This window comes from Uranotaenia lowii, chromosome 2 (genome assembly GCF_029784155.1).
Source record: "Uranotaenia lowii strain MFRU-FL chromosome 2, ASM2978415v1, whole genome shotgun sequence".
NCBI lineage: Eukaryota > Metazoa > Arthropoda > Insecta > Diptera > Culicidae > Uranotaenia > Uranotaenia lowii.
Genome location: NC_073692.1, coordinates 194735472 through 194762274, shown reverse-complemented (window position 1 = coordinate 194762274; position 26803 = coordinate 194735472). Strand labels below are relative to the sequence as shown.

At 34.3% G+C, this 26803-nt stretch overlaps 1 protein-coding gene across 2 annotated transcripts in view; it reads right to left on the bottom strand.

Annotated features, from left to right (window-relative positions):
• The window catches only part of LOC129747623 (diencephalon/mesencephalon homeobox protein 1-B-like), a 93331-nt gene that overhangs the window by 31774 nt on the left and 34754 nt on the right, over positions 1-26803 (bottom strand). For both annotated transcript variants that reach the window (XM_055741914.1, XM_055741915.1), the window contains exons 3-4: positions 12626-12717; positions 12419-12520 (exon numbers count right to left, since the gene is read on the bottom strand). In XM_055741914.1, coding sequence (XP_055597889.1) covers positions 12419-12520; positions 12626-12717 — 194 coding nt within the window. The remainder of the gene's footprint in view (positions 1-12418; positions 12521-12625; positions 12718-26803) is intronic.

Below are 26803 nucleotides of genomic sequence, written 5' to 3'. Positions count from 1 at the left end.
GCTCTGTTAAGTCTTCTATTGTGCGATATCGTTCCATCGATGGCTAGGTAGATTTCTTATTTTCGTCGTATTTAAGTTGATTGAATTGAACTTTGTGGAGAGGAAATTTAATTTATAGAACGAAAAAATTCAATCAAATAAAAGAAAATCAAATTGTGGCAAACTAAACTTCCGGGCGAATCCTCTCAGCTATTCGCTCAACCGGAAGGTCACTGCCATCCAATCGTGTTTGTTTTTTTTGTGTATCGATAAACTTTCAGTCACCTACTGAATGCAGCCTACGAATAGGACGGTGACGACGACGGCGACCTTTCCTGTCCGGCAAGTGAATTGACGAAGAGCGAGCGAGCTGCTTTTGGCAATGGAAAAGTTTTCAGCTCGCCCACACTAAAAAAACAGTCGTTTTAGATGAAAAAGTTCGATCCCTCTTTATTGGGTTCATTCAGGTGACATCTATCTGTCTATTTTCCCGGTAACCTTTCTTCCGTTTTAAAACAATAACATCGATCTAAATCATCTGATTCTACGGTCGGACTTAACATTTTGTCAAATCATTTTCATCTGGTATTGAGAATAATGTTTTTAAGTGCAATATTTTTACAGATTTTAAAAGAAATTTGAATAATCTTGCAGTTGCTTTGTGAATAGGAACAATTCCATTTTGTGGTGACTGTATGTATGTATGTATGTATGGATCTGTTTGATTGGCAGAGAGTTTTATACTCTATATCACCACTATTTGTTTATATGTTGATATTCGTTTTTTCGTAGGGATGCTCCTTTTTTTCCATAATTTTCGATCATTTTTTCTAAATTTCCATGCGACCTTTCTCTAAGAAACTGAGGATTTCCTTTAGTTTTGTTACTTCAAAATTTTGAATAATTTCGATCAGATTGGAATATCGATCCCAATCATAGTGATTCCTTATATGTATGATTGAATTGAATGCATTTGAGAATACATGCTCGGTGGTAAAATTCGTGCTGCATAGTTCGCACAATTTTGTGTCTCGAATTTTCATCACTACTAAATAATAGGGTGAATAGTCATGGCCACTTAGTAAGCGATTCAAAGTGCGAATTTGAATGTTGCTTAGTTCGATATCCCTATACCAGGGTTTGGTAGAGAAATTTTATTGTAGTTCATAAAATTTGATTCCTTTACTTTCATTGTGCACCATGTTCCTGTACCATAAATTCGTGGATTCGAGTGATTCTGATTTGTATCTCATGTATGCATCATCGAGTCTCAGTTTATTCTCGAGTAATATTGGTCCGTAGTCTCGAGTAATATTGTTCAAGCTTGGTAGCTCTGAATTATTTGTAGGTAAAAAGAACCTTCGAATGCTCGGCAAAAGTGCCGTTGTCAGTTTCTTGGGCCTACCTAACAAGCCTATAGTAAACAAAGAGACGAAATGTCACGATTGGAATTTTTGATTTTTTGTCAGTATCATTCCAATCGAGCAAAACCAAGCAGTCTTAAAGGCAGCCCTACAGCAGGGTTGCAAGCTCATCATTTTTAAAGGGATCAATGGCGCCTCTTTGTTTACTATAGTCTCTTTAGGCCTACCTACCCTTTTTAGGGTGTTGTCAGGTAGATTATTATTGTTACCTGCCCTATTTTGGGCGTTGTCAGGTAAATTATATTTCTTCTTACCTAAGAACTTGAACAGCCAACTATGACCTGGTCCGTTGTCTCCGTTCAACAGATTAGCTGAATTATGATTGAAAATTTCAATATTTTCCGCTACATCTAACTTTAGCGAATTACTGTTCAAAGATCTAAGTAAAGAAACATTTTCTTGATCGATCAAATGACCTGTTTCACAGATGTGTAATGCTGCTGAAGATCTAGGATTCTGTGAGGGTAGAACTTTTTTCTTCGAATCTGATTTGGCAATTGTCAAATGTTCTTCGAATCTATCTTTTAACTTCCTCTTTGTTTGTCCAATGTATATCTTTTCATAGTCAGAACAACTGATCTCGTACACACCGGATTTATACAGAAGTTCCACCGGATCTTTTGTTGATCCTAAAATGGATTTCAATTGATTATTGATCGTGGCCTAGAGGATAGCATTCTTGTCTTCTAAGCCAACGTTCATGAGATCGAATCCCGGTCGTGACATAACCTGGTACACATAGTATGATGAAGGTTGGCGGTTTTAGCATTAGAGCAATGCCAGGTATACCTTGGAATTGCACGGAAGCCGAAAGAAAGGAACAAATTGTGCACAGTTATTTGGAAAATCCATTGTGGTCTGCTTGTAGGCTAACTAAACAGCTAAGTTGCCCCGAAATATCGTATGGCGTGTTATCAAACGGTAGAAGGAAACATTGACGGCGATTCGGAAGCCTCAAGCCATTCGTCGGAGTGAAACTGTCGAACGGAAACTACGTGTAATGATTTTGAAGACAATTAAGAGGAATTTCAATCTGTCGGACCGTGATTTGGCCAGAAAATCCGGTGCTGCCCATAGTACCGTGAGGAGAATTCGATTCCGGGAAGGAATAAAGTCGTATCGAGCTAGCAAACAGTCAAATCAGACTATAAAACAGAACAGTGTGGCAAAAATCCGTGCTCGGAAGCTATACAACCAGGTGCTGACCAAATTCGACGGGTGTCTTCTGATGGAAGATGAGACCTATGTCAAGGCTAACTTCGGGCAAATACCAGGTCAACAAATTTACTTGGCAACGGCTTGGGGGGATGTTCCAGCCAAATTTAAATTTATTATTGCCAACAAATTTACGAAAATTTATGATTGGGCAGGGCATTTGCAGCTGTGGCAGAAAACGAAAGTAAGACAATGACTTCGGATCTATACCAAGAAGAGTGTCTCCAAAAACGATTTTTGCCGTTCATTCGATCCAACGACCATCCCGTAATGTTTTGGCCAGATTTGGCAAGTAGTCATTACAGCAAAGTCGTTGAAGCGTTCAAGTGAAGTTCTCAATCCACCCAACTGCCCCCAGTTTCGCCCTGTTGAGAAATACTGGGCAATCATGAAGAGGAGAATCAAGGCAAAGGGAAATGTTGTTAAAAACATCAATCAGATGAAGACCTGGTGAAATAAGATAACTAAAACGATGGACGAAGAAAGTTTGCGCCGCCTTATGAGCCGTGTTACAGGAAAAATCCAAAAATTCCTTCGAAACCGTAACGAATAATTTTATCCGTATTTTTTTCTTAAAAGTATGAAAAAAAACGTTACATTTTTATAGATAAAGATCTTGAATTCAATAGTAAATAACTGAAATACAGGCAACTGTTTTGGTTCCAATTCTATCCGAAGAGAGGCTTTAGGGGAATAGAAATTAGTGTACGATCAGTATTGTTATTTATTAGTTTAATTTTTTTTTTAATATTTTATTGTAGATTATTGAAAAATAATAGTAAATGGAAACGTAAAAGACCAAAGTACATAGTCATTTATTCCACCTAAAATACCAACAAAATCCTAAAGCAGTGGTTTCCAAAGTGGTCCCTACCGCCCCCTTGGGTTCGTTGAGAGCCTCCAGGGGGCGGTGAGCTCAAATTTGAAATTTGGGGGGCGTCGGAAACGCTCAGGGGGCGGTGAGGTCGTAATTCACATTTTCACAAATCACGTAGATTAGAAATAATAACGAGTAAGTTCGATGCAAAACAATGAAATTACGTATTACAAAACTAAACATCAGGTTCAAGATTAAAATATTCATAATTTCACAAAGCTGCAAGCAATTTTTTGCTCCAGTATTTCAATTATTATTTTCTTAAAATGTGTCTTACTTATTTTTTATGCATTGTCCCAGATTTTTTATTTGTTTTATATGTTGATCTTGCTTTAAGATTATTTTGGTTTATACTTTAAAGGATTAATTTCAGATGACAATGTTTGATAATCTTTAAAATGTATTGGCTCAAAAAATCTGCAAAAAAAAATATCTTCAAAACATTCTGTTTAAAAGGCGTCATCTGTGATTAAGTAATCGATTTTTTGGAAATATTGAAGGATTTTTTTTCTGCATAGTTCTGAATAGGATTCAAATTCAGTTAACAAGAAACAATACTATTTTTTACGTTATTTCACCAGCTTGATAAAAAGTTTGTATTCAATCATGCTAATTTATTGTGAATATAAAATTTTGTTTCCCAAAATTCAAAATATATTATTTTACATCAAAACAAACCAATCAATCGATTTAAGTAATTGTCCAGGAAACTTTATATAGAATTAAATTATTACTGGAGGTTATGCAATATGAGGCCCTTAGAGTCAAAAGGTAAAAGTGCATGAAAGTTTATTTCAAGAAAACAAGCATTGTAGTTGTTATGTTAGGTCAGTAGTAGTATGTAAATAAAATTCTTATAATCTGTAAAATTTCGGAATATAGTTTGAAACATGAAGAATCGATTGACATCATTAAATCAAAATCGACCATTTATACACTTATAATACCCTCAAACCATTCAGCTCTGAGGGCCTCATCTAAATTTGAAAGCAAATACTTTCCAAACGATCCAGATTGTCATTTTCTTTTTAATTCTAAAAAAAATATTCGAATGTATTAAAATTTGTTCATAAATTCCAAGACCTAACTCATTTCAGCAATACTTTTGATTTCGTAATCCGACCACATAATTTTTTTCAGATTGACTACTTTTGATATATCTATGTATGTTTGCTAGAATGGCAGCCAAATGGGTCATGTCGCATTTCGCAACCCGACCACAAACATTTTTTAGATTGGCCTAAAAAACTTACCTGCGCAAAATATTAGCTCAATCCGACTTCATTTAGGGGTGCCTTAAAGCGCTCAAAGTTGCGATTAATTGACACTCAAAAAAAAAAAAAAAAAAACAAAGGAAATCTGGATAATCGAAATTTAATTTTAATGCCAAATGACTTAAAAATGCATGAAACTTCGTGATCCGGTTTTATCTCGAAAAAAAATTTGGGCCAAAAAATAACTTGTTGTGACTTGGTAGATTTTCTGAAAAAACGGCTAAATTGCAAAAATGACACCAATATTAGAATTTTACGATTTTCTTTGGCCCCCTCTTCGGTGATTTTCGAAAGCCAGAAAACCAAAACTTTAAGGGGGGGGTAGGGTCTAACACTTTCAAAAAATTTTTTTAATTTTTTTATTTTCTTATTGTAAAACATTTCAAGAATGTTGTGTCAAATTTTCAAGACAATTGAAGCAAAACTGTAGAAATGCCTTTATCTCCTCCAATCTAATACTGCAAGAAAGCAAGAGCAGAAACTTCAAACGCGTTTTTCTCGAAAGCACATTTTTAAAGTCCGTGGACATCGTCATTTGAAAACTACTTATCCGATTCTTTTAAAATTTGGAACATGTTTTCTACATATAAAATACCAGACCCCAACGTTTTTATTTTTTTATTTTTTTACTTTGGGGAGATTTTACAGATAAAAAATGGCGGATTTTTTCGTGAAAAATCGTAGTTTTTACTTCAAACAGCCACAAAAATTTCATAAAATTTTTTTTAAGTAAAATAAAAACGTTGGGGTCCAGAAAAACATCTATTAAAAATATTTTGCTCTGATTTTTTGATTTCAGATGATTCTGTGCTGAGATACAGTGTCCACCGCAAATCCTGTTTTCTAAAAGGCATCCTCGAAAATGCTCCGTCACCGGCTCATTTTTCAATATTTTTCTACGAAAAAATTACTAAATGTTCTTTTAACAATGCTTTATATAATGCAAAAAATTTGAATACATTTTTTTGAACGATAGCTCTAGAAAAAAAATCGTGAAAATGGTGTTTTTTTTTTACCCGTTAGACCCTACCCCCCCCTTAAGCACTTTGAGGCACTCTTAAACGAAGGCTGATTGAGCTGAAATTTTGCGCAGCTCAGTTTTTTGGCCAACCTACAGAATGTATGTATGTGGTCGGTTTTCAAAATCTGATCATGCAATTTTTCCCGTACATCCATTGCCACCTCAAATGCACGTTTTTCCGAAGATTTTTTTTTCAATGAAAGAAATAATAACATTTTATAACATTGTTTTATCAATACTCTCCGATGTTTCAAAAAGGTGCAAATTTTCATATGCTAACCCGAACAAACTTTAATTTTGCTTCATGCCTTGGAAGTAAAGTTTGGTATCATTTTGCTCGGATAAAGCCTTCGAAAAGGCTGGCTAAACGAGCTATCAAAATACGTCCAGTGAAACCAAAAGCGTTAGGATGATTTAAATTGTAAATTTTTTTTTCGATTTGATCATACCTTAGAGCAAGTTCACTGGTGTTGGGAAAAAGTGGTAGAAATTTTGACACTTACGGCACATTTTGAAAATTTTGCCATGCAAAACATTTTCAAGATCTGTGGCCTTCTAGTTTTTTAACAATACGTGTTGTAGTTTCGCATGCTGTGATGCAAAAATAGCAATATTTCTATCACATACGGCTGAAATAGAAACAGTGTTGTAAAAAAAAATACAACTCCCCAAGATCTTGAAAACATTTTTGCACGGTAAATTTTCAAAATGTCAAAATTTCTACCACTTTTTCCCAACACCAGTGAACTTGCTCTTAGAGCAAGTTCATTGGTGTTGGGAAAAAGTGGTAGAAATTTCGACACTTACGGCACATTTTGAAAATTTTGCCATGTAAAAACATTTTCAAGATCTGTGGCCTTCTAGTTTTTTTACAACACGTGTTGTATTGTCGCATGCTGTGATGCAAAAATAGCAATATTTCTATCACATACGGCTGAAATCGAAACAGTGTTGTAAAAAAATACAACGCCCCAAGATCTTGAAAACATTTTTGCATGGTAAAATTTTCAAAATGTCAAAATTTCTACCACTTTGTCCCAACACCAGTGAACTTGCTCTTAACGATGTCTAGTTTTGCTATGATAGAGAAATTAAATCAAAGTAATCCAAGGGTTTTCTTCGAAAGGTAGACAGCGGGCGGCCTTTAAATCTCTCCAAGTCGAGCCAATCCGTTCTTCCGCTGGCGGAGCAATGATGACTCCCGAAAGGCGGTTTCGATTCCAAGAAAATAAAAACGTTTCCCAATTTTCAAATCAATCACACTCCATCCACTTAGTTCTTCAAGACAATTCGGCTCGAATCGACCGACATTGGCATTCTAAAAGCGCATCCTCCAAGAGATTCCTTTCCGCCATATTTTTTCTTCACAAGATCCCGGGAAACCAGGGATTCATCATTTTCCATCAGCAATTTTCTTCAATGCCGTGCGAATCGCAGCCAAAAGAAAGCAGAAGTCTAGGAAATTGACCAAATCCAATCATTGATAATTTTTCACAATTCAATTAAAACTATGCACCACCGAAAACACGTCTGTCACGAACAACCACAGCCTACCAAGTCCTCAAGATTACAAATTTGATAATCTGTTTTCAAAACAATGCTAAGCTTGTTTGACTACTCATATGGGGATTTTTTTTTATTATCTGACGGGTTTGCGCCGGGGGTCTTCAGATTTTCCCCAAAATTGAAAATTTGGTTCATTTTTGCGACTTAAAAACACATGTATTTTTTCAGATTTCTAACATTTTTATTTTTTGAGTTAGCTTCGGTTAGATTTTTTTGTCAATAAAAAATAACCATTTTTCAAAGCTTCATAACTCTGTTATTTTTCAACGGAAATTATAAAATAGCACATCAAAATGCATTGAAATTTTATCAGCTTTCCAAATAAAATAGCTGGAAAAAAATAAATAAAGACCTTCAACATGAAAAGTTGTAAATAAACTTTAAATGGCGTCTAAAAGTACCGGCTGCACCACCGAATATTTTGCAAAAAATACCATTGAATAGCTCAATTTATGATGCAACTTTCATCTGAAGACACCAAAGTGGGCCATCAACTCCTTGAAGAGTTATGAAAGAAATAATGGCAACAAATCCCTTTTTTTGCATCGAAAACAAACAATGGTCGAACAACTGCACTAACATATGGAGCGAGCGCGTACTTCTAACAACATGGAAACAAAAGAACTTTTTAAAGCAAGTAAAAAACACTATTTTTTGTGCTTTGTAGACTGCCCCTACTCACATAGCAGTCCCATATGAATTTTCGTCATTTTAGGTCAACATAGGGATTCAAAATAAAACACTAAAAAAAGAGGGTTTGTTCTACAAATTTCGAAAAAAATATCAATTTGTGGCTGTCCTATATGAAATATACCCGAATAACAGTTCCATGAAATACCACGGATTTGGTTACTTTTCAATGCTTCTTTCGGCGAAATAGTCTTTGATTTATTGCGTTGAATCATTTAAAACAAATTTAACTCACTTAATGTCGAATGATGCACACGAGTTTTCGAAGGCAGGTCTGACTTCCTTAGGAATGACTTCCTGAGCGAAAAACTATCGGATGCAATAAAAAATCGTAAAAAGATTCAACTTACAATGTGGAATTTACGATATTTTGTATGTTTCTTTTTCTGACAATTGCATTTAGAAGTTCAAAAATGATCAAATTTAAGTCTTAGAAAGTAGCTTGGTGAGAAAAAAATATTCTGTATGGGACTGTTATGCGAGTAGATTTGAAAAAGGTTTCAAATATGGTCGATTAACAGTCCCATAATGAATAAAAATGGTGCTCTCGACCTTACCAATACCTTAATTTCGAAAATTTCAGGTCTTACGATTTATTATGACAACCTAGAAACGATTTTCGTTTATGCCGAAAGTGGTGATCACAATTTAAGAATGTATTCCAAAACAGGGAAAGCTGATTTTCTCGCTTGCTTGTTTTTTAATATGGGACTGTTATGAAAGTAGGGGCTGTATAGTGTTGCAGCTAAACTGACTTCATGTTATATCCAAAAATCTAATAACGTATTCGTTTATACCCAGTTTTGCACCAGGTCACAAGTTTTGCAAATTTTGCTGTCATTTTTAGAAGTTTATGCGCTCAGTTTTGCATCGGTAATTCCCCAGATTTGATTTAAAATGGACGGTGGAACACTGAAGATTCGCTTGATCGAGGTAGCAAAACACTGACGACAAATTATGTTCGTTCTAGTATGATAAACCTCAAAACTGGGCGAATGGAGAAAACGAATACGGTAAAAGTATCATATTTTCAATGTCATATTACCTACAATGGGAATGATGCTGTTTACAGCCCGGGCTGGCCATACTGAGCTCTTCGATTATTTCTACATTTGTGCCACACTCTTTGTTAATGATCAATGGGAATGGATTTTGGTGTCCCAGTGCTTAGCTCCCGATATAAAAACTATGTAAAGCACGTCTATATTTCATTTTTTAATCACATTTTTGTGATCCCAAACACAGGCACTGAACCTTCTACTATTGGCATTGATTATGCTTCACTATGATCTTTGATCGAAAAGTTAATAAGTTATATAGTATATGACCAGGTTGTAAAAGCAACATTCCCATTGTTAGTTATATCACATAAACAATACGATACTCAGAATTTTGGTTAAAATTTTAAGTCAGTTATGATTCAAATACTCTACAAAGCACAAAAAAGTAGTGCTTTTTACCTGCTTTGGTAAGTTCTTTTGTTTCCATGTTGTTAGAAGTGCGCGCTAACTTCATATGTGTGTGCAGTTGTTCGACCATTGTTTGTTTTCGTCGCAAAAAAAGAGATTTATCGTCATTATTTCTTTCATAACTCTTCAAGGAGTTAATGGCCCACTTTGGTGTCTTCAGATGAAAGTTGCATCATAAATTGAGCTATTCAATGGTATTTTTTGCAAAATATTCGGTGGTGCAGCCGGTACTTTTAGACGCCATTTAAAGTTTATTTACAACTTTTCATGTTGAAGGTCTTTATTTATTTTTTTCCAGCTATTTTATTTGGAAAGCTGATAAAATTTCAATGCATTTTGATGTGCTTTTTTATAATTTCCGTTGAAAAATAACAGAGTTATGTAGCTTTGAAAAATGGTTATTTTTTACTGACAAAAAAATCTAACCGATGCTAACTCAAAAAATAAAAATGTTAGAAATCTGAAAAAATACATGTGTTTTTAAGTCGCAAAAATGAACCAAATTTTCAATTTTGGGGAAAATCTGAAGACCCCCGGCGCAAATTGTCAGATAATAAAAAAAAATCCCCATATCCATCTCAAATCATTGAAATCGAAATGCTTCAACTACATTGTTTTGCAAAAATTATATTTTTTTAATTATATGAAAGAAAAAAAAAACATTGAATACATTTCGAGTTCCATGATCGCTAGAGTGGCTAAGTAGAACATCGCCAATGGTTGCTGCTCCGTGATTGATCGAGGTCAATTTTGTGCAAGGGCCAAAACAATGGTGCTGGGGATAAGTAATTCATTCTCATTGCTCTACCATAAAAAAGATCAATAAAGACGCCGGCCACGTCCTAGTAGTCAATGAGGGATGAAGAAAGGATTGTTAGTAAGATATTTTTTAGGATCAATCATAAACATGTTATTCCAGCTTTCGTTTTAAAGAACACTGAAACAGTGATGAGTCAGTATCACCAGTTATAGAAATCGTCTATACGTCTGCGAATCTATATTCAAGTAAGAAAGGGTTGTTTCAGTAAGGGAGAGGTTAGAATCAGGAGTCATTTTTGGAAAATGGCGCGATCTTCGTTTTACCTACACTTCCTATGGCTACGAGCATTTCCTTAGAAAACTCTTATTAATATCTACGAGGCGTTATTAAATAATTTCAATGTCCAAAAGAATTTGAATACTCAAAAAAATTGAAAAGAACATTTTCTGTTTTCAAAATAATTATAGCTTAATGATACCTAATTTGCAATCACTGAAAAAATCAACACTGAAAATGCACGAACTATACCAATAACGAACAAATTTGCTGTTTGTGTTCAGTTCGATTTAATTTTAAACACCAAAATATTATAATTTTTCATAACAGAAAATTTAATACCAAATGCTATGATTTTGATATCTTTTTTTGCACTATCGTAATAAATGAAACCTTAATGATGTCTTGTTTTGTTATCTTGCAAAAATTAAACCAGCTTTCATTATTGTCTCAGTGCATTATTTAGGTATTGGTTTGGCATCATATTTCGACAAATAGATGCTTCAATGAAACCTTTCAAAACCCTAGCTATGCCATCGGAAAAAAGGTGATACTTAACTATGCTATCATTTCTGTATTCTGTAGCTCATTTTGGGTACTGATTGCTATTATTCAGGCATAAAAGATTGCTCGGGAGACTTAATATTTTTTATCTATATTTTGCTAAAAATATTTCTCTTAAGTGTGTCACATAAATTTCATTTGAAAACAATCAAAACTATGAGTGTTTTATCCATCCACATTTGATTGGAAGGTTTCAGAAGTGATCTCGGTCCCATTTATCTGTCATTTCTCTTTTAAACAGAAATAAAATATTTAACGAGCTCTCTAAATGTTTTGCCAATTCCAGGCGCCACCAGCGACTATTTTGATTTGCAAAGAAAATTTTGTTTAACCAACTATGGCATTATGTTGTTTCAAAACAACACTAACCAAAACAAAATTATCTAGGAAACGCATGAATATCTTAAAAAAATTATTCACAAAAATATTTAAAATTTTGGTTACTCAAGTATTTAGCCGGGTTGTAGCAAAAAATTTTTTTTTTTAAATTTGTTTAAAAACGTGACTTTAAAGAAATCATGTAGGCGTACCTTATATTTCAACTAATTTTTTGAAGTAGTATCGTGTAGTTTAAAATATAATAATTTCCATTCACAATTTTGGTCGAAAATCTTTTCCTAACTTATCTAATATTGTTAAAATTTGTTGTGTGGCCAGGTCGAAACTTAAAAATGCCCATCCCGTTCCGTTTCGAACCACTATGCAGGATTCTGGAAAAAGGAGACGGAAACCAACAGAAACGGTGCCCATATGGTCGCCAAAAGTGCCCATTCCGAACATCCCGAGTGGCCAGCTCAACTTTGGCGGATTCGGAAACAGCACCGGTCACCAGTAGTCAAACACTCCTAATCTAACCTCGATGGGAAGCGTTCAAACTTACATAACCTTGTCATCATCGTCGCATTATCGGATTAAGGGATTAGGGACGTTATTAAATTTGAGTCGCCTGGCCCAGGGAGGGAATTTTTTGCCAATACTTCAGAGTCCATCAGACATTTCTCCGATACTTTTGCTCCGATTCTTGCCAGCTGAACCGAAAAGATGTGACATATGTGAGGCAGCTTACATGCCTTCAGGTCTTTTAGGATTTTTTCACGTTTTAGCTCGACTTTTTGCCGACTGACCAACCAACCAGAAATATGTGGTCCATTTTGTTTGTGTTAAGGTTTTTTCCTCTAACTTTCCCCCACAATCTAATAGAATGGTCTTTGGAATGGTTCAATCAAGTTAAGCGAATCCAGTTTCTTCAAGTTGTTTCAATCGAATTGGGAGTGAGTTTGATTTATTTGAAAAGTGAACCTACCTGAACTCTGGCCTCGGTGAGGTTGATTTTCATTGCCAGATCCTCCCGGGTGAAAACATCCGGATAGTGGGTTTGGGCAAAGGCGGTTTCCAGTTCTTCTAACTGTGGATTGAAATTTAAAAATGATTTAAACGAAAATTAGGTATAATTTTCCCTTTTAGATAAAAAGTTTAGAAAACATTAGGAATTCCCACACGGAATACTTACTTGTTGAAGGGTGAAAGTGGTCCTATTTCTCCGCTGCTTCCGTCGGACGAAACTTTCATCGTGAATCGCCGGATGATAGGAGTAGCTGGTATCTGTGAAAGGAAAACGTATAGCCAGAGTAAGTATAGGTTACCACATGTATCCACTTCATAATTAGAGGGAGTAATTGAATTCTCGATTCCCTCCCATAATAGCCGGTGAGCTCCTGAAACCTAATTTCTGGAATCCAAATCTTCAACACTCTTGGTTTGCCTAGTCCTTCATATGTATGTACGTCTACCGGACAGATAACCCAAATTTCTAATTATCCAGCAAATGCAATTTCCCAACCCAGATTAATCTGCAAACTACTGGCTTCCGGAGAGTTTCCTCTCACTTTTGGATGTATTCCTGTAGCTAGAGTTTTCAAAAGGACGTAGGAATTTATACTTAATATACAATCTACCTCGAGTAATAAAATCGATTATTGAAAAAAACCTTGTTATTTTTTCAAACTTATGATAAATCAATTTTTGATAACTTCAAAAATTAAGTCGAAAATTTACTTTTGGAAAAGTGATCATTAAACATACTCCACCCAGAGTGCCGCAAACTTGCTCCGGCAAAGCAGAGAAACCACTTAGTAAAATTAGTGACTAATTCATAAGTTAAACTTTGGGTACAGAACACACTTCGACACACTCACACATGCACGAACACAAATGTTCATTAATGTAGTTAGAAGGCAGATTATCTTCGGAAATTCTATCTGGGGAGCACATCAGCAGGAAGCCGGAGATAATAACTTTTGCTACTTAGTATGTGCTTGTTTGTCGAGTTTTGACATTGATTCTTTGAAAAGTAAGCTAGTATATTTGAAAAATATTCAAACTATGAAGTTTGAACCCCGAAGTTTAAATTTTCTTGACGTTAAGCTGTTCGTCCACCTTTCGTGTCTTCAATTGTCATTAAGCCACTTTGAAGAAACATTTAAGGAAAAATACCGTCAAATTTTTGTGCATATAAAGTTGTGCATTTCACAAAAAATCACTTAGAAAAGGTTTGATAATACTGGTGTATTTATTTGAAAAGCTGAATCTCGAGATCTTTAATTCATTTGAACCTATGAGTCTTTATTTCTAAATTTAATAACGTGCCAAGTGGCAACGCGTGCTCCCGAAGTTTACTGGCAGTACCGTCAACTGGGGCATCATGCAACACTTTTCAACTTCAATGGCTTCTTAATGTCAAACTCAATGTCTACAGATAAGGTTGATAGGAAATCAAATTGACGTGAAGTAAATACAGAAAAATTATTGGTTTTACTAGCTATTTATTTTTAAACTTACAAAAATATGCGGTTTTCTCCTTACTATGAAAAAGGATTAAGTTGCAACAAACTTTGTTTGATTCGATTGAAAATGTATAGTTTTTGATATATTGTTGATGCCATAACGCATAAAGCACCAACTGCAGTAATTTTTGGATTTGATCGAATTAAATTTAACATTTTTTCTGTAAACAATTTTTTAGAAGAAAAAGCATATGGGTACTGCATACATTTAGGGGTAAAAAAATACTTCAGAAAATTCTTCTAGTTGATAACATAAAAATTTATGTTTGGATGGATCAAATTTTGAAATAAACAAGCACCTGATGCAAACGAAAAAAATGTCCAGACTGGTAACTGAATTATAAAAATATTTATTCCCATTCGAGACGGAGGCCTTTTCACGACATTCAAACTTATAGTACTTTACTCTTAGATAACTTCTGAGTCGTTTAATTTTCATCCAAGCTATTTCTCAATACATTTTACCTAACATTTGAGGATTCCATTGATATAAGAATATTATTTTTCCGATCAATAATAAACTCACAATGAATGATTGTTCTGACAAAGGCACGAAAATTCCATTGCACACACGGTCAAGGTTGCCGAAATCACAGAAAAATCTGTAATTTCACAAAATTTTGAGCAAATTTTCATCACAGAATCTGTGTCACAGAACACAGAATTTTGAAATTTTCACAGATTTCACAGAATTTTTAATGGATTTGCGAAATTATAATTTTTTTGGACAGTATCAAATTTAGATTTCTTACTTTGAATTGGAAAAGTATGATAAGATTGGTGACGGCAATTGATTTTGCCCAACTAAAATGTGTGAAAGACCCAATTTCTCATGAATTTTCTCGGAAATTCAAGGAAAAAGCATCACAGAATTTCGTCACAGAATTTTTGGGCAAAATCACAGAAAGTCAAAATTTTTTTTTTCAAAAACACAGAATTTATTTCGGCAACCTTGCACACTGTGTGCAATCGGTCTCGAACGGGTTAAAAAATTTGGTGATTGTCCGGAATATATTTTTACACCTTGTTGGTATAGGATAAAAAAGCAATATAAAGATTGTAGGTTATATCATAAAACCGTTCCGCCATCTAATATATAAAGATGAGTTGGACTATACATGTTTGTTTGTTTGTATGCACCTTATACAAATCCACACCGCTTAACCGATCAGCTTGAAATTTGGTACAGTTATGTATTTGGACCATGGTAAGGTTTTAGTAATAGTTTTGAGCCCCTCCCACCCAAGAAAAGGGACCCTCCCATACAACTTTCGATTTTATTCCCACAAATCAAAAGTCATGGCACCCATTTTGGCAACCGCTTTTTGTTTCCTTTGGCGGGGTTATTTTGACCATCACCAGGGGCCGGGCATAAGAAACGACCATTAAGAGTTCACGTGTACTGGATAGCAAATCAAAGCTTGCTGAGCACTAAAAATTTGAAAAGGAACATTTTGGCGGGTGTTTTTTTGTCATTCTACTCCAAAGCACGTGGAACCTGTACGAGATATTTGGATGCAACAATATGCCTACATTTTGAATTGAAAAATACAACTAGCCTGTTAGGAATATAGATACTGACAACAATTGTACAGAGTGGCTTTCAAAGCTCTTTACCGCCGCTGGGAGGCTTTGAGGGTCTACAAAAACATACAGTGAGCAATGAATTGACATTTTCAGCTGAACAACTATTTGGACTGAGTGTTGAAAAACTTATGAACCGATTTTCATAAATTCCAGCTTTTAAGAGCCAACCATTTTCATATTTTTGGGATTTTTCATAGAGAAAGAAAAATTTTTTAGCCCAAAGTCTGAATGTCTCCCTAATAAAGACAAAACAAAAATTATCAGATTCAGCTTTCAGCCTCTTAGATAGCTTTCGAGGAATTCAAACGGGGGTTTAGAAAATTAACTGGGAAATTAAATCTAAGATTTTGAGCTTTATGCAATTCAATTTCATTGGTCAATTTCTAACTTTTTAGTCATTTATGTCATCAATGTGACTTGACAAAATTGATCACTTTTCACAATAATTAATGGGATGATTGTGTCCATCAATGGAAACAATGGAAACATTGAAATATAACTCAAATTAACTCTATTTCATAACATTATAATGGTAACTTCGGCTCAGAGATAGTTTGTTTTCGAGAACTTCAAAAAACTATTAGTGGACTTTTTAACGTCTAAGTACAAGTAAAAGCAGTGTGATTTGAAAAGCACACATACAATTGAAAACATGCAAAGTGAGTTTTGAACATGGTTCAAAAAGATTCGAAAGTCTTTTTTGAAAATGTCTAACTAAATAATACTTGAATATACCATTGTTCAGATCTCCCTATTCTCCCTATTCAAGCTTCCTTAGAAATGGTGGGTGAAAAAAATGTTTGTTATGATAGGATGAACAAGCATTCAAGGAAATAGTTTTAAATTTCTTCAATCACAACCAATTTTTTTTAATTATGATCACGAGAAAAACCATAAATAATCTCAATCAGATCCTAAAAAAGACTAACAAAACTTACATAGCTAACATGGCCTAATATTGGCAAAATTTCTTATATCTAATGAAGAATACAAAGCTTCCAATATTTCGAAAAGTCCAACGACTCATTTTGATTTATATTTTATGCGAACCCGAGCAAGGCCGGGTAAAATCAGCTAGTACTGGATAAAGTCAAGGGTCGATTTTTTAAATTTTGTTTCAGAATCAACAACTTAAAAAAACTATCTCACGATGTGAGTAACTATGTCATCTGTGTCATCTTCATTTTGTTGTAATTAAATGATATCTATATTCCGTTAAATTACAATAAAAATTGAATAAGTGTTGTCGTATTCAAATGTTGCATCTAACCCTGCGGTTGTATTTTTTGGAAAAAAATCCTGGAAGGTGGATTGAAATTGCTCTAGTATTACGTTTGAAATTCGAAACAGGGTGTCTTATGAAAATCTCGGAAGTGATTTGAAATTAATAAGCCGTCTGACTACCAGTTATTGGAAGCAAACCGAATGCCCATAAAAAATGCAAAAAATGTTATGAGTTCGATTTAGGTTGTTTTTGACGATTTTTGAGGATATTTTTTTGTCGGTGTAATAACTCTTAACTTTCATCTGACAATTGACGTAAACAATGCAATAGCCCTTAATTGAAATTTCCACCTCAAAGATTTTACTAGAAAATGCTAATCGAATCCCGTATTCACATGAAATCCCACAAATAAAACTTCAAAATTAATTCTAAAATCAAAAAAATTAAAATACTTATTAGCGCCAGGTTCCATGCAAAATTTGGGCCTGATCAGACCACGGGAAGAGGTCATGCAAAAAATCTGATTTTTGTGTGGAATTATGTTGATTTTTTTCGGGATGAACATTAAAAACCAGTTTTCACCAATAATTTTTGTATTTTTATTTAAAACATATTTTGGTTATTTGAGTTTTAGTAAACCTATAATTATAACAATATTTCATCCGTAGTACGCATTTCGATCAGAGTTATGATAAAACAGTAATTAAACTTCAAAAAGGAATTTTTTAGAGTCGGGTAACGACAACTGTTGTATTTTTTTTTATTTATTGACCCTTCAGAAGTTTTAAAACTTCATTTTTTTTATCACAACCTACACAGTAAACGAAAGTTACCAAATTCGGTAATTTTTTTACCGAAATCCTAACATGTGTAAATCGTTAAACTGTTCGGTAATTTTTTCGGTAAAAAATAAACGAACATCGGTAAATCGATTCTTTATTTACCGATTTTCGTTTATTTTTCACCGAAAAAATTACCGAACAGTTTAACGATTTACAGATGTTGAGATTTCGGTAAAAAAATTACCGAACCCGGTAATTTTCGTTTACTGCGTAGGGTTGCCATTCATCCCGCAAAAGCGGGAAATGTCTTGATTTTTCAGAAAATGTCTCGCCGTTAGGCTTTTTCCTGAAAAACTTTTGTGGAGACTCAACCTTCTCCGATTCTATCACTCCAAAACAGTTAGTCTGCTTGATGAACACGCTTCTTGTAAAATATCTCCTCGATCATTTTAAATTACTGTCATTATTTTCTAATGTTTATCCGTTTATGATTTGAAAAATAGAAATGTTCTTACTTAAAGAACATGGCATTCACCGATACGGCTGTTAAAATTAAACCGGGAACATTTTTATGAAGTTTCACTGAATTCTACTGGAAATACCGAAATTTAGCCTCTATTTGAATGCAATTTGTTCAACACAGAAAATCATTCAAAAATAATGTTTTTTTTTCTCAAAATAAGAAGTATTTATTCAAAGTTTATGTAACACAAGATTGAATAACTCGTTTAATTCTTAGCATTTAAGTTTGCCAGAATATTTTCCACACATACAAGAACCGGGCGAATCCGGGAAATTTTATCTTAAAACCTGGCAAAATCCGGGCATCTGATTTCCAAATCTTCAACCCCTAAATACGGGAGGAAAATTTAGTAAAAATCACGGAATTGTTGAATCAAAATCGAAAAGAAATCACTTGAAAATATACTTTTACATCAAAACACATCAGCAGATTTAAAATCGTATTTTAGGCTTTCGATAAACTGTTCATGATTATTTAAATTTGCTCAAAAATCGATTTTGAACGACAAAACACAAAATTCTATAATTCCACCGAACTGGATCGAACTTTTCCTAAATTTGGTGTCAAATATTCGGGCAAAACAGGCAAGTAAGGCATACTTTCTAACAATATTAACATTTTTCTATTGAAGAAAATATCCTTTAAATTGCTTCCAAATGATGATGGCTCATCATTTTCTCCGGAATCCTATGAATACAAAGCTGGATAAAATAGGAGTACCGAGAGATAATAAACTATTTTCAATCAAACAATGAATGAATGGACGAGTTAAATTAAATGAACTTGGTTGATGATCAAAAACAGTTGTTTAAAAATAGTTAATCTTTCTTCAAATCGCGCATTTTTAATTGCTCTGAACTACAACAATTTTGAATGAAATGTTCGAAGTTCACAATGATAGAAGTTTCCTTGAGGATTCAATTTTTTGAATAAATTTCATTAATCCATATTTTCCATTTTTATTTAACTTTCTATGAACATATAGGGAACATAAAGGGGAGAGTGGGGTATCATGGGATACTTTTTTACTTCATAACTTCTTTATTATAAAAAATGAAAAGAAGAATAGAATAAAAATAAAAACTTCTTTATTGTAAAAAATGAAAAACAAAAATAGAAAACAATTTCAGTAGGGAAGATTGGGGTATCGTGGGCCATGAGGAAAAGTGGGCCACTTTTAATATCTCAGATGTGTGTTGAGATAAAAATCTCAAACCAACTGTCATCGTCGTCGCTTTGCGTGAGCATATATTTCTATATGTTGTTGACTGAAATACGTATCATATGCTTTTTTTTATTTATCAAACTAAAAAAAGTTAGAAAAAATGATTACCATAGTTAAAAAAAAACACCCGCTAATTTCATCGATTGGGAACCTAAAGTGCATAACAAAAATATGTTCATTCGCTAATGATCTTAGTTTTGTCATGATCTTTCACGTGGAAAAGGAATTTTTGATGAAACATCAATAAGTCACACAAACGCAACTAATTTGCAAATCATAGCTTGTAGGGAATCGTGGGCCACACATCTTTTAACACCTATATTTTTATGTTTTTATATACATTCTGAACTTAAAATACGTTTTACCTATCTGCAAAGTTTTCTTATGTCAAATGAAGAGTTATGAAAAATATTTTGTCCATCTATATAAGGAATTTTGCCAAAACGTTCGCGAGCCAGGTTTTGGAAACTATTCGATCATACACAGCTCTCTTTTTTATTTCATCATTCATTGCTTTGAAATAACAAAATGAATTAGGAAATCACAGTTTTGGGTCAACTCATAAACTTTACATGTTATTTGGTCAATTAGATTTGGTGGCCCACGATTCCCCACCATTTTTCAAAATCCAAAAAATATTGCTTTTTTTCAAACAGTCAGGATTTGGGGAAAATAACTTATCAAAAATTTTAAAAAAATACCTTATGATACCTTGAAAATGTAGAAAACCATACCATTTTTTATTTTCATTTTATCTTTCATAATAAAGAAGTTATGATACAACGAAAAAAAGTGGCCCATGATTCCCCACTCTCCCACACATTAATTATTCGAGTTCTGACTGTTTTCAAAAATGTAATTTTTTTTTGGATTTTGAAAACTATGGGGAAACGTGGGCCATAAAATCCAAATTGACTAGATAACGTTCAAAGTTTATAAGTCGACCCTAAACATGTAATCTATCTAAGAAAATAAACTTGGTTTCATTTGATCAATGAATAAATTCTTCGAAATGCTTTGAATTTAGGACGTATGATGACTTTCGCATTTTTTAGTGCAATTTTGTTTTGCGACTTTTTGTATTGCACTAGATTGGCATGGGATGCAAAGTTTAAACATTTAAACAAAACTTTTTTGTGAGAGTGTGAAACAAGTTGAGCACCACTGATTTTCAGTGTGTGCTGCACGGCTAACTATAACCCAAAACACAAACGCGCAAAACCCAAAACTTGTTGCAATTATAATTTTTACTGACACAGGACATCTTAAAAACTTAAGCTAGCTTATTACTAATTACTCACGGCCCCTTTTTCTATCATAACATCAAAGACAACAACCAAAAAGCACAAACACTCGTATGGGCTTGTGATATAGCTCAGTTGGCAAGTCTGTTGTCTCCTGAGCCGATGTCCGAGAGTTCGAGCCCAAGAGTAAACATCGAACACAGTTGTACCGGATAGGTTTTTCAATAACGATCCGCCAACTGCACCGTTGATAAAGTCGCGAATGCCATAACGATGGTAAAACGACTATAATCGAAACAAAAAAAAAACAAACACTCGTATGACAGCTCGATTTTCTCATGTATCACAGAAACATCTGGTATTCTGGCAACCCTGTCTAGCTGCACTGCTCTACGGGTACATGACAAAGACCCGGAGCACAACCGACGTCTGCTTCCGGCTTGGCCATGCAACGGCTGATCGGCTCGCAAACAAATGGTTCCAGATCCCAAGCAACGCTCGGCTCTCCAATAACGGCCCTATCGAAATATAAAGGTTTTGGTTCGTTGTTTCTCAAGAATTTCTTGCTGCTAATTCGGCAAGCTGGTTCTACCTTCCGCTTTGTTCGGTTTGGCCATGACCGGTCGTGGCAGGATCTTGTCGCCCTTAACTCTACCGTTGCCTGGGAGTTGGGAAGAATTAAAGTCCGATTCGTGTCAACCGACTTTTATTCGCTTACCTGCATTCTGCTGAAGCGGAGTGGCCCGGTCCTTTACGAGCAACTGGAGCCAAAACGAACTTTGCCGTACAATTTTGTGACTTTCTGGCCACGATGTTGTCTTGTTATTGTTTACTTTCCTGTTTGTGCGTGTTTGACATTCCACACTTTTAATTATAAACACTGAACTTCGGTTCGAATGAACCCAATCACTACACGCTCAAAATTAAACAACTACAAATACTTAATTATAACGCTACAAGTAGTTTAAGCCAGTATAATAAAACAAACTTCTTCTATTCATCGTAAGGTAAGTTCAATGCGTATCTTTTATGACAGGACTGATTATCAGTTTCATAATTTTTCCACCACATTGGCTGCCAACAAAACTAAAAGCGTTTCGTAGGAAGCAGAGATTCCGTAGAGCGCATATCACATCGATTATACGTACCTTCTTTACGTTTACGTAACTGGCTCATGAATTTTAGTTAAAATCCAAGTGAATGCTTTTTCCTCAAGCGTGTGATTGCAAATTCTTATAGGAAAAGGTAATTGTCTTCTGTCAGCTGAGTTGGTTTGCAGGTGTGAAAATTTCGGAGGGGGATATATCTGATCTTGCTTACTCTGTGGTTATTTCCGACCGAATCGTGATAGTGTAGGGTTTGGAGCAGTAAGCTAAGTTATTCGATTTCTAATATTTTTAAATTATTTATTGAAGCGCGGAGCTTATTTACTAACGAATTTGTTTAATTATTTCAGGTCATATCGATATGTTGCTGTTTAAAATTTTGAGCTCTCCGTGCTGGTACCGGACACGATCAACCCTTCTTTGGTTGCCCTGTCAAAAGGAAATGAGTTATTCAGTGGTTCCTAACAAGGTAAATTGTTTATCATTTAGATAATTTCTTTTTGATTATTAATTTTTAAAATTTTACAGATTTTATCGAATCAACCAGCTAGAAGAACTCTAGGTTTTGAGATTTTGAGGCAGCAAAATAAGTGTAGAACTTATGTTGTGGTGATGTAGTATTTAGCGATAGAAAAGAAAAATAAATATTATTTATCATTAAATTCAATTTGATTTGCATTATGTTTACCAGGCAATAAAAACAAAATAGGTGCAAATATCATTTGCATACTACAAACACGTAGCATTCATCATCCCACTGCCTTGAATTTACTTAAAATTCACGTAAGTTGTAAGTGACTTTCATACAGAATCAATTCTTATAGGGAACACCGACTCTAGGGATTCAAACATAAGCAAGGTTGCCGAAATCACAGAAAAATCTATGATTTCACAGAAATTTGAGCAAATTTTCATCACAGAATCTGTGTCACAGATCACAGAATTATATCATTGAATTGGAAAAATAAGATAAAATTAGTAATGATTATTGATTTTTCTCAAGTAAAATGTAAAACAGACTCAGTTTGACATGACTTTTGAATTAAATCAAAAGAAAAAAGCATCACAGAAAATCGTCACAGAATTTTTTGGTGAAATCAAAGAAAGTCAGAATTTTTTTTTTTTTCGTCAAAACACAGAATATTTTTCAGCAACCTTGAACGAAGGTTTTCTTTCTTGAGGGATGAATGACCCCATAGATGTTAAAATCCCAATGATCAAATAAATAAAAAAAAAAAAAAGTTCTCTTTCTTTTGCACTATACTAAGGTGATTGGCACATGAAGAATTCCTTTAAAACACATTCCAATAATGACCATTATGCAGATGAACTTTTCATAATGTTAGAACTTGAGTTCTTGAAGCAAAATAGTAAAGGATATCAATGTTTAAGACACATGGAATACTGTGTTGAGATAAAATTTAATAACATGGAAAGCGACGTTTGAGCCAATCATGCAATGCCAAATGTCGTAAGTTATATGTTAACTCGAACAACTAAATGTATGCCTGAATAGAAAACACTAGTCTAATTCTAATATATTTTCGTATCGCATTCCTATTTCTAAAGAAAATTCTGAGAAATATCTTAAATAGTAGAATTAAAAAGTAGTTACAAAACTTCAACAGCGATTTTCTCGGAACACATCTGGTGATTCATACGACTCTATCAAAACACACTCTAGATATAAATTTTTCCTATATTTTCTCCCGATTCACCTCATTTTACGTTACGCAACTACGATTTTTCAGCACTCTATGATCTTGAACGAGAAAATCTCAGTGTTTAAATATAAAATATAACCCAGTGATTGATACGAAATGTTCCGATCATTGTTTCGAATTCTAATTTGGGATTACTGTTTTGGTCATCACCTTAAAAGTGTTGAACGTCAAAGCTCCGTCCATCATCGAATCAAGTCTTCCAACTGCCTTCCTTTCTCGTGAAATTCGAACCATTCTAATTCCCATTAGATATTGCCGGTGTACTCCTTCCCACTTCAAGCAGGTTCAAAAAGTTCACAACGTGCCAAGGAATTATCATCGTTTATGAGCCCATTAGGCTTGACTCGACCAGCCGGGTCTTTCGTGTTGCTGATAACCTTGTCCGGAGCTACGATTTCACTTCTTAAAACAGCTGAACGAAGCACATCATCAGATGTAGAGCGCATAGCACCCTCCCAAAACTTGCCCTACGCTTCTTCTTGGCCACCGATCCAGGCCAGGAGCAGCCAAATAAAAGCTGGTAATCAAATTACCGTTAGTCGAAAATTTTCCGAAAAGGGTCTTTCCATCGAAGGCGGATTCAGGCTAAAGTCCAAATAGGCAACTCATCTACCCTCAGCCCATTCGTGCTGGTTTTCGGATTTTCCGTCCTCACCAATCAATGCCAAAGATAATCCAACATCCCCAGAGTTGGCTCACCACGATGGCCATCACGAGGAGCAAGGCACTTCCCCAAACCTCTGAATGGGTGGAGAATGAATGAACGAATATGGGTGAACATTTGCCATACGCTTCTCTTCTTCTTCTGACGACGCCTGGGCATCATTGCTCACCGCAAGCGAAATTCATGTTCATCGAATTATTCGTTTAGCTTGGGATCAATGAAGTAAACCTGTCAGCAAGCAACGTTACGAGTTTCGTTCTTGGGTTTGAGTTTGACACATCGCATAGCCGAACGTCATCATAAGCCCAAATCCGGGCGAGGGTGTTCTGATCCGATACCAGCCATGGTGGCCGATATTGAGTTCATCGATATCGATGATTTTAGGTTCTTTCCGGAGTTGAACTTTGAACCGCAAACAGGCAGACAGACAGACTGACTGAACAGAGATACAGATAAAAGCGAAAAAGAGGTCTAGAGCAATGTACATTTCCAGTTCAATTAGAGACAGAAATGGCGAAATCAAATTATGCGCACGTTGATGCGTTTTGTTGCTGCCACTTTCGAAGGAAACATGTGTAGTCTCTTTTGAGGATGAATCAAGTTGGTTGGCTGATTAGCTTCCGATTAAATTCCGATTTTTGGATAGTTTCACCATTAGGACAGCTCAGATGTAACATTTAACTAGTTTGACCTGGTAGCAAGGACAGAGCAGAAAAATCAATGAAAATCGATTTCGAATCAAATTTTTTTTATTGAACAATTTCTCATAAAGATTTTAGAACTATTACAAAAAGGTTCAATCTTTAGAGTTCATTAGAAATATATTCAATCAACCATCAAGAAAAGGTTAGGGCTATCCAAACAAACGAGACATTTTTTTGAAATATTCCGAAGATTGATTTCTTCCGTCGAAATTCAGCCTTATTGTTGCATGATTTGTGGAAGCTACATCAGATACAATACATACATATACATTAGAGTTTTTTCTATTTAATAATTCTTATGATTGATTTTGATATTCTTAAACTGTGTGATTTTTACTCAAATAAAGATTCCCAGGAAAAGGTATTTGCAATGTATTATTATTCAGTTTTCACTATTATTATAAGCTGATAAATATTTTTATTTATTTCAACACATTCAAATTAAGAATATTGGATCTGTTACCAGTTAACAACATAATTTTAGGATAAGAAATGCCTGCTATAATGTTATAAATTTATTATTTTTTTTAAATTTTTGCTAATTCAATAATTATTTGAAATCTGATTTGACAAGAAGGGCTTGTTCTTTCAGAAATACAAAAGCACAACTAGAATCAATATCTAATGGTTTTATTGAATAAATTAATTTTCTATTTAAGTACTTTATCATGCAGAAAATACCAATCTTGCACTGCCTCAGAATATTCAATGAAAAATGGAACGGTTCTGGAGGAAAATGACCAAAAACGGCTCAAAAAAACTTTAAACCTTTCAATATCATCAAAGGTTTTTTTTTCGAAATTTTCCTTAACAGAGTCTGCTGTCTTTACGAATTAATAAGTTTCGTCCGTAGGAGGAAAGTTCATATAACGCCCCATCTGGCTATTTATTACGCGCCATTCGTGTTTTCTAAAATCAGTAATATTTTAAGCTTGTGAAATACTACCAATTTATTTTAGATGCTGTGATTTGGCATGGCAAGTGTAAATTTTTCCTTAAAATGCCTCTGAATTGTGAAATTTTTACAAACTAGGTTTATCTTCATTTTGATGTATATTTTGAGACACTTTCAATAAGGTGTCACCAACCGGAGAAAAGTGAATATTACAATGTTTTCTGATACATCGACAGAGGAGAACCTAAAGCATGATTTTCTTTTGAAAAACATACTAAACTAGCTGGAATATTTTTAAGAGGTATGTTTTATTAAGGCTTATTTTTGACAAGCACTATGAATGAAAATGGTATGAATTGGCTTTCTTTTGCATATAGTTTTATTGCCTAATTCTTTTATTCACATACTCCAAATCCATTGCAAAGCAGAATTTAGGTGTAGGAATTGTCTCAGAAAATGTAAATTATTTAAAGTTTGAAAAACAGCGACCTCCAAAAAGTCGTTATTAATTTTGTGTTTTGTATTTCAAAAATCTACTGTAACTGGAGCAGCTTTGACGGATTGAAAAGTTAGGGTTTAACACCACTTTTTAACTTATTTTGTGGCCACGATCTTGAGCAAAATTTAAAAAAAAATCCACATATGCAACATATAATTTCTAACTTCCGCTTTTTCAGGCACTAAGTGAAATTTTTTCTTAGTACTAAATAATTGATTTACATGAAGCATGTTTTAGCAAAAAAATTCTTGGACTTTGAATAACTTTAAAATAGATGATTGTTGCTACAAATATTTGAGTCACATTTTAAATCGGTTGAGAAACACGAGAATTGTAGCGGAAGTGGTGTTTGCCATCACTTGACCGCTCGCGGTATGGTTTGGTAATTTGGTTATATATTTGTCAATAAAATAAAACCATATTTCAGAGCTCCATAACTCTGTTATTTTCCAACGGAAATCACAAAAAGCATATCAAATCGCATTGAAATTTTAACAGCTTTTCAAATAAAATATTTTACAAAATTTAAGTAATGACCTTGTAGCGTCATAAATAAATATGTGTAGCTATTTCGTCTTGAGTGTGTAGTCAATCCTACCAATACAGAGAACAAGAAGCCAAAAATGCGTGTTTAATTTTAAGTGTGTAAACTGTCAAATGAAAACAC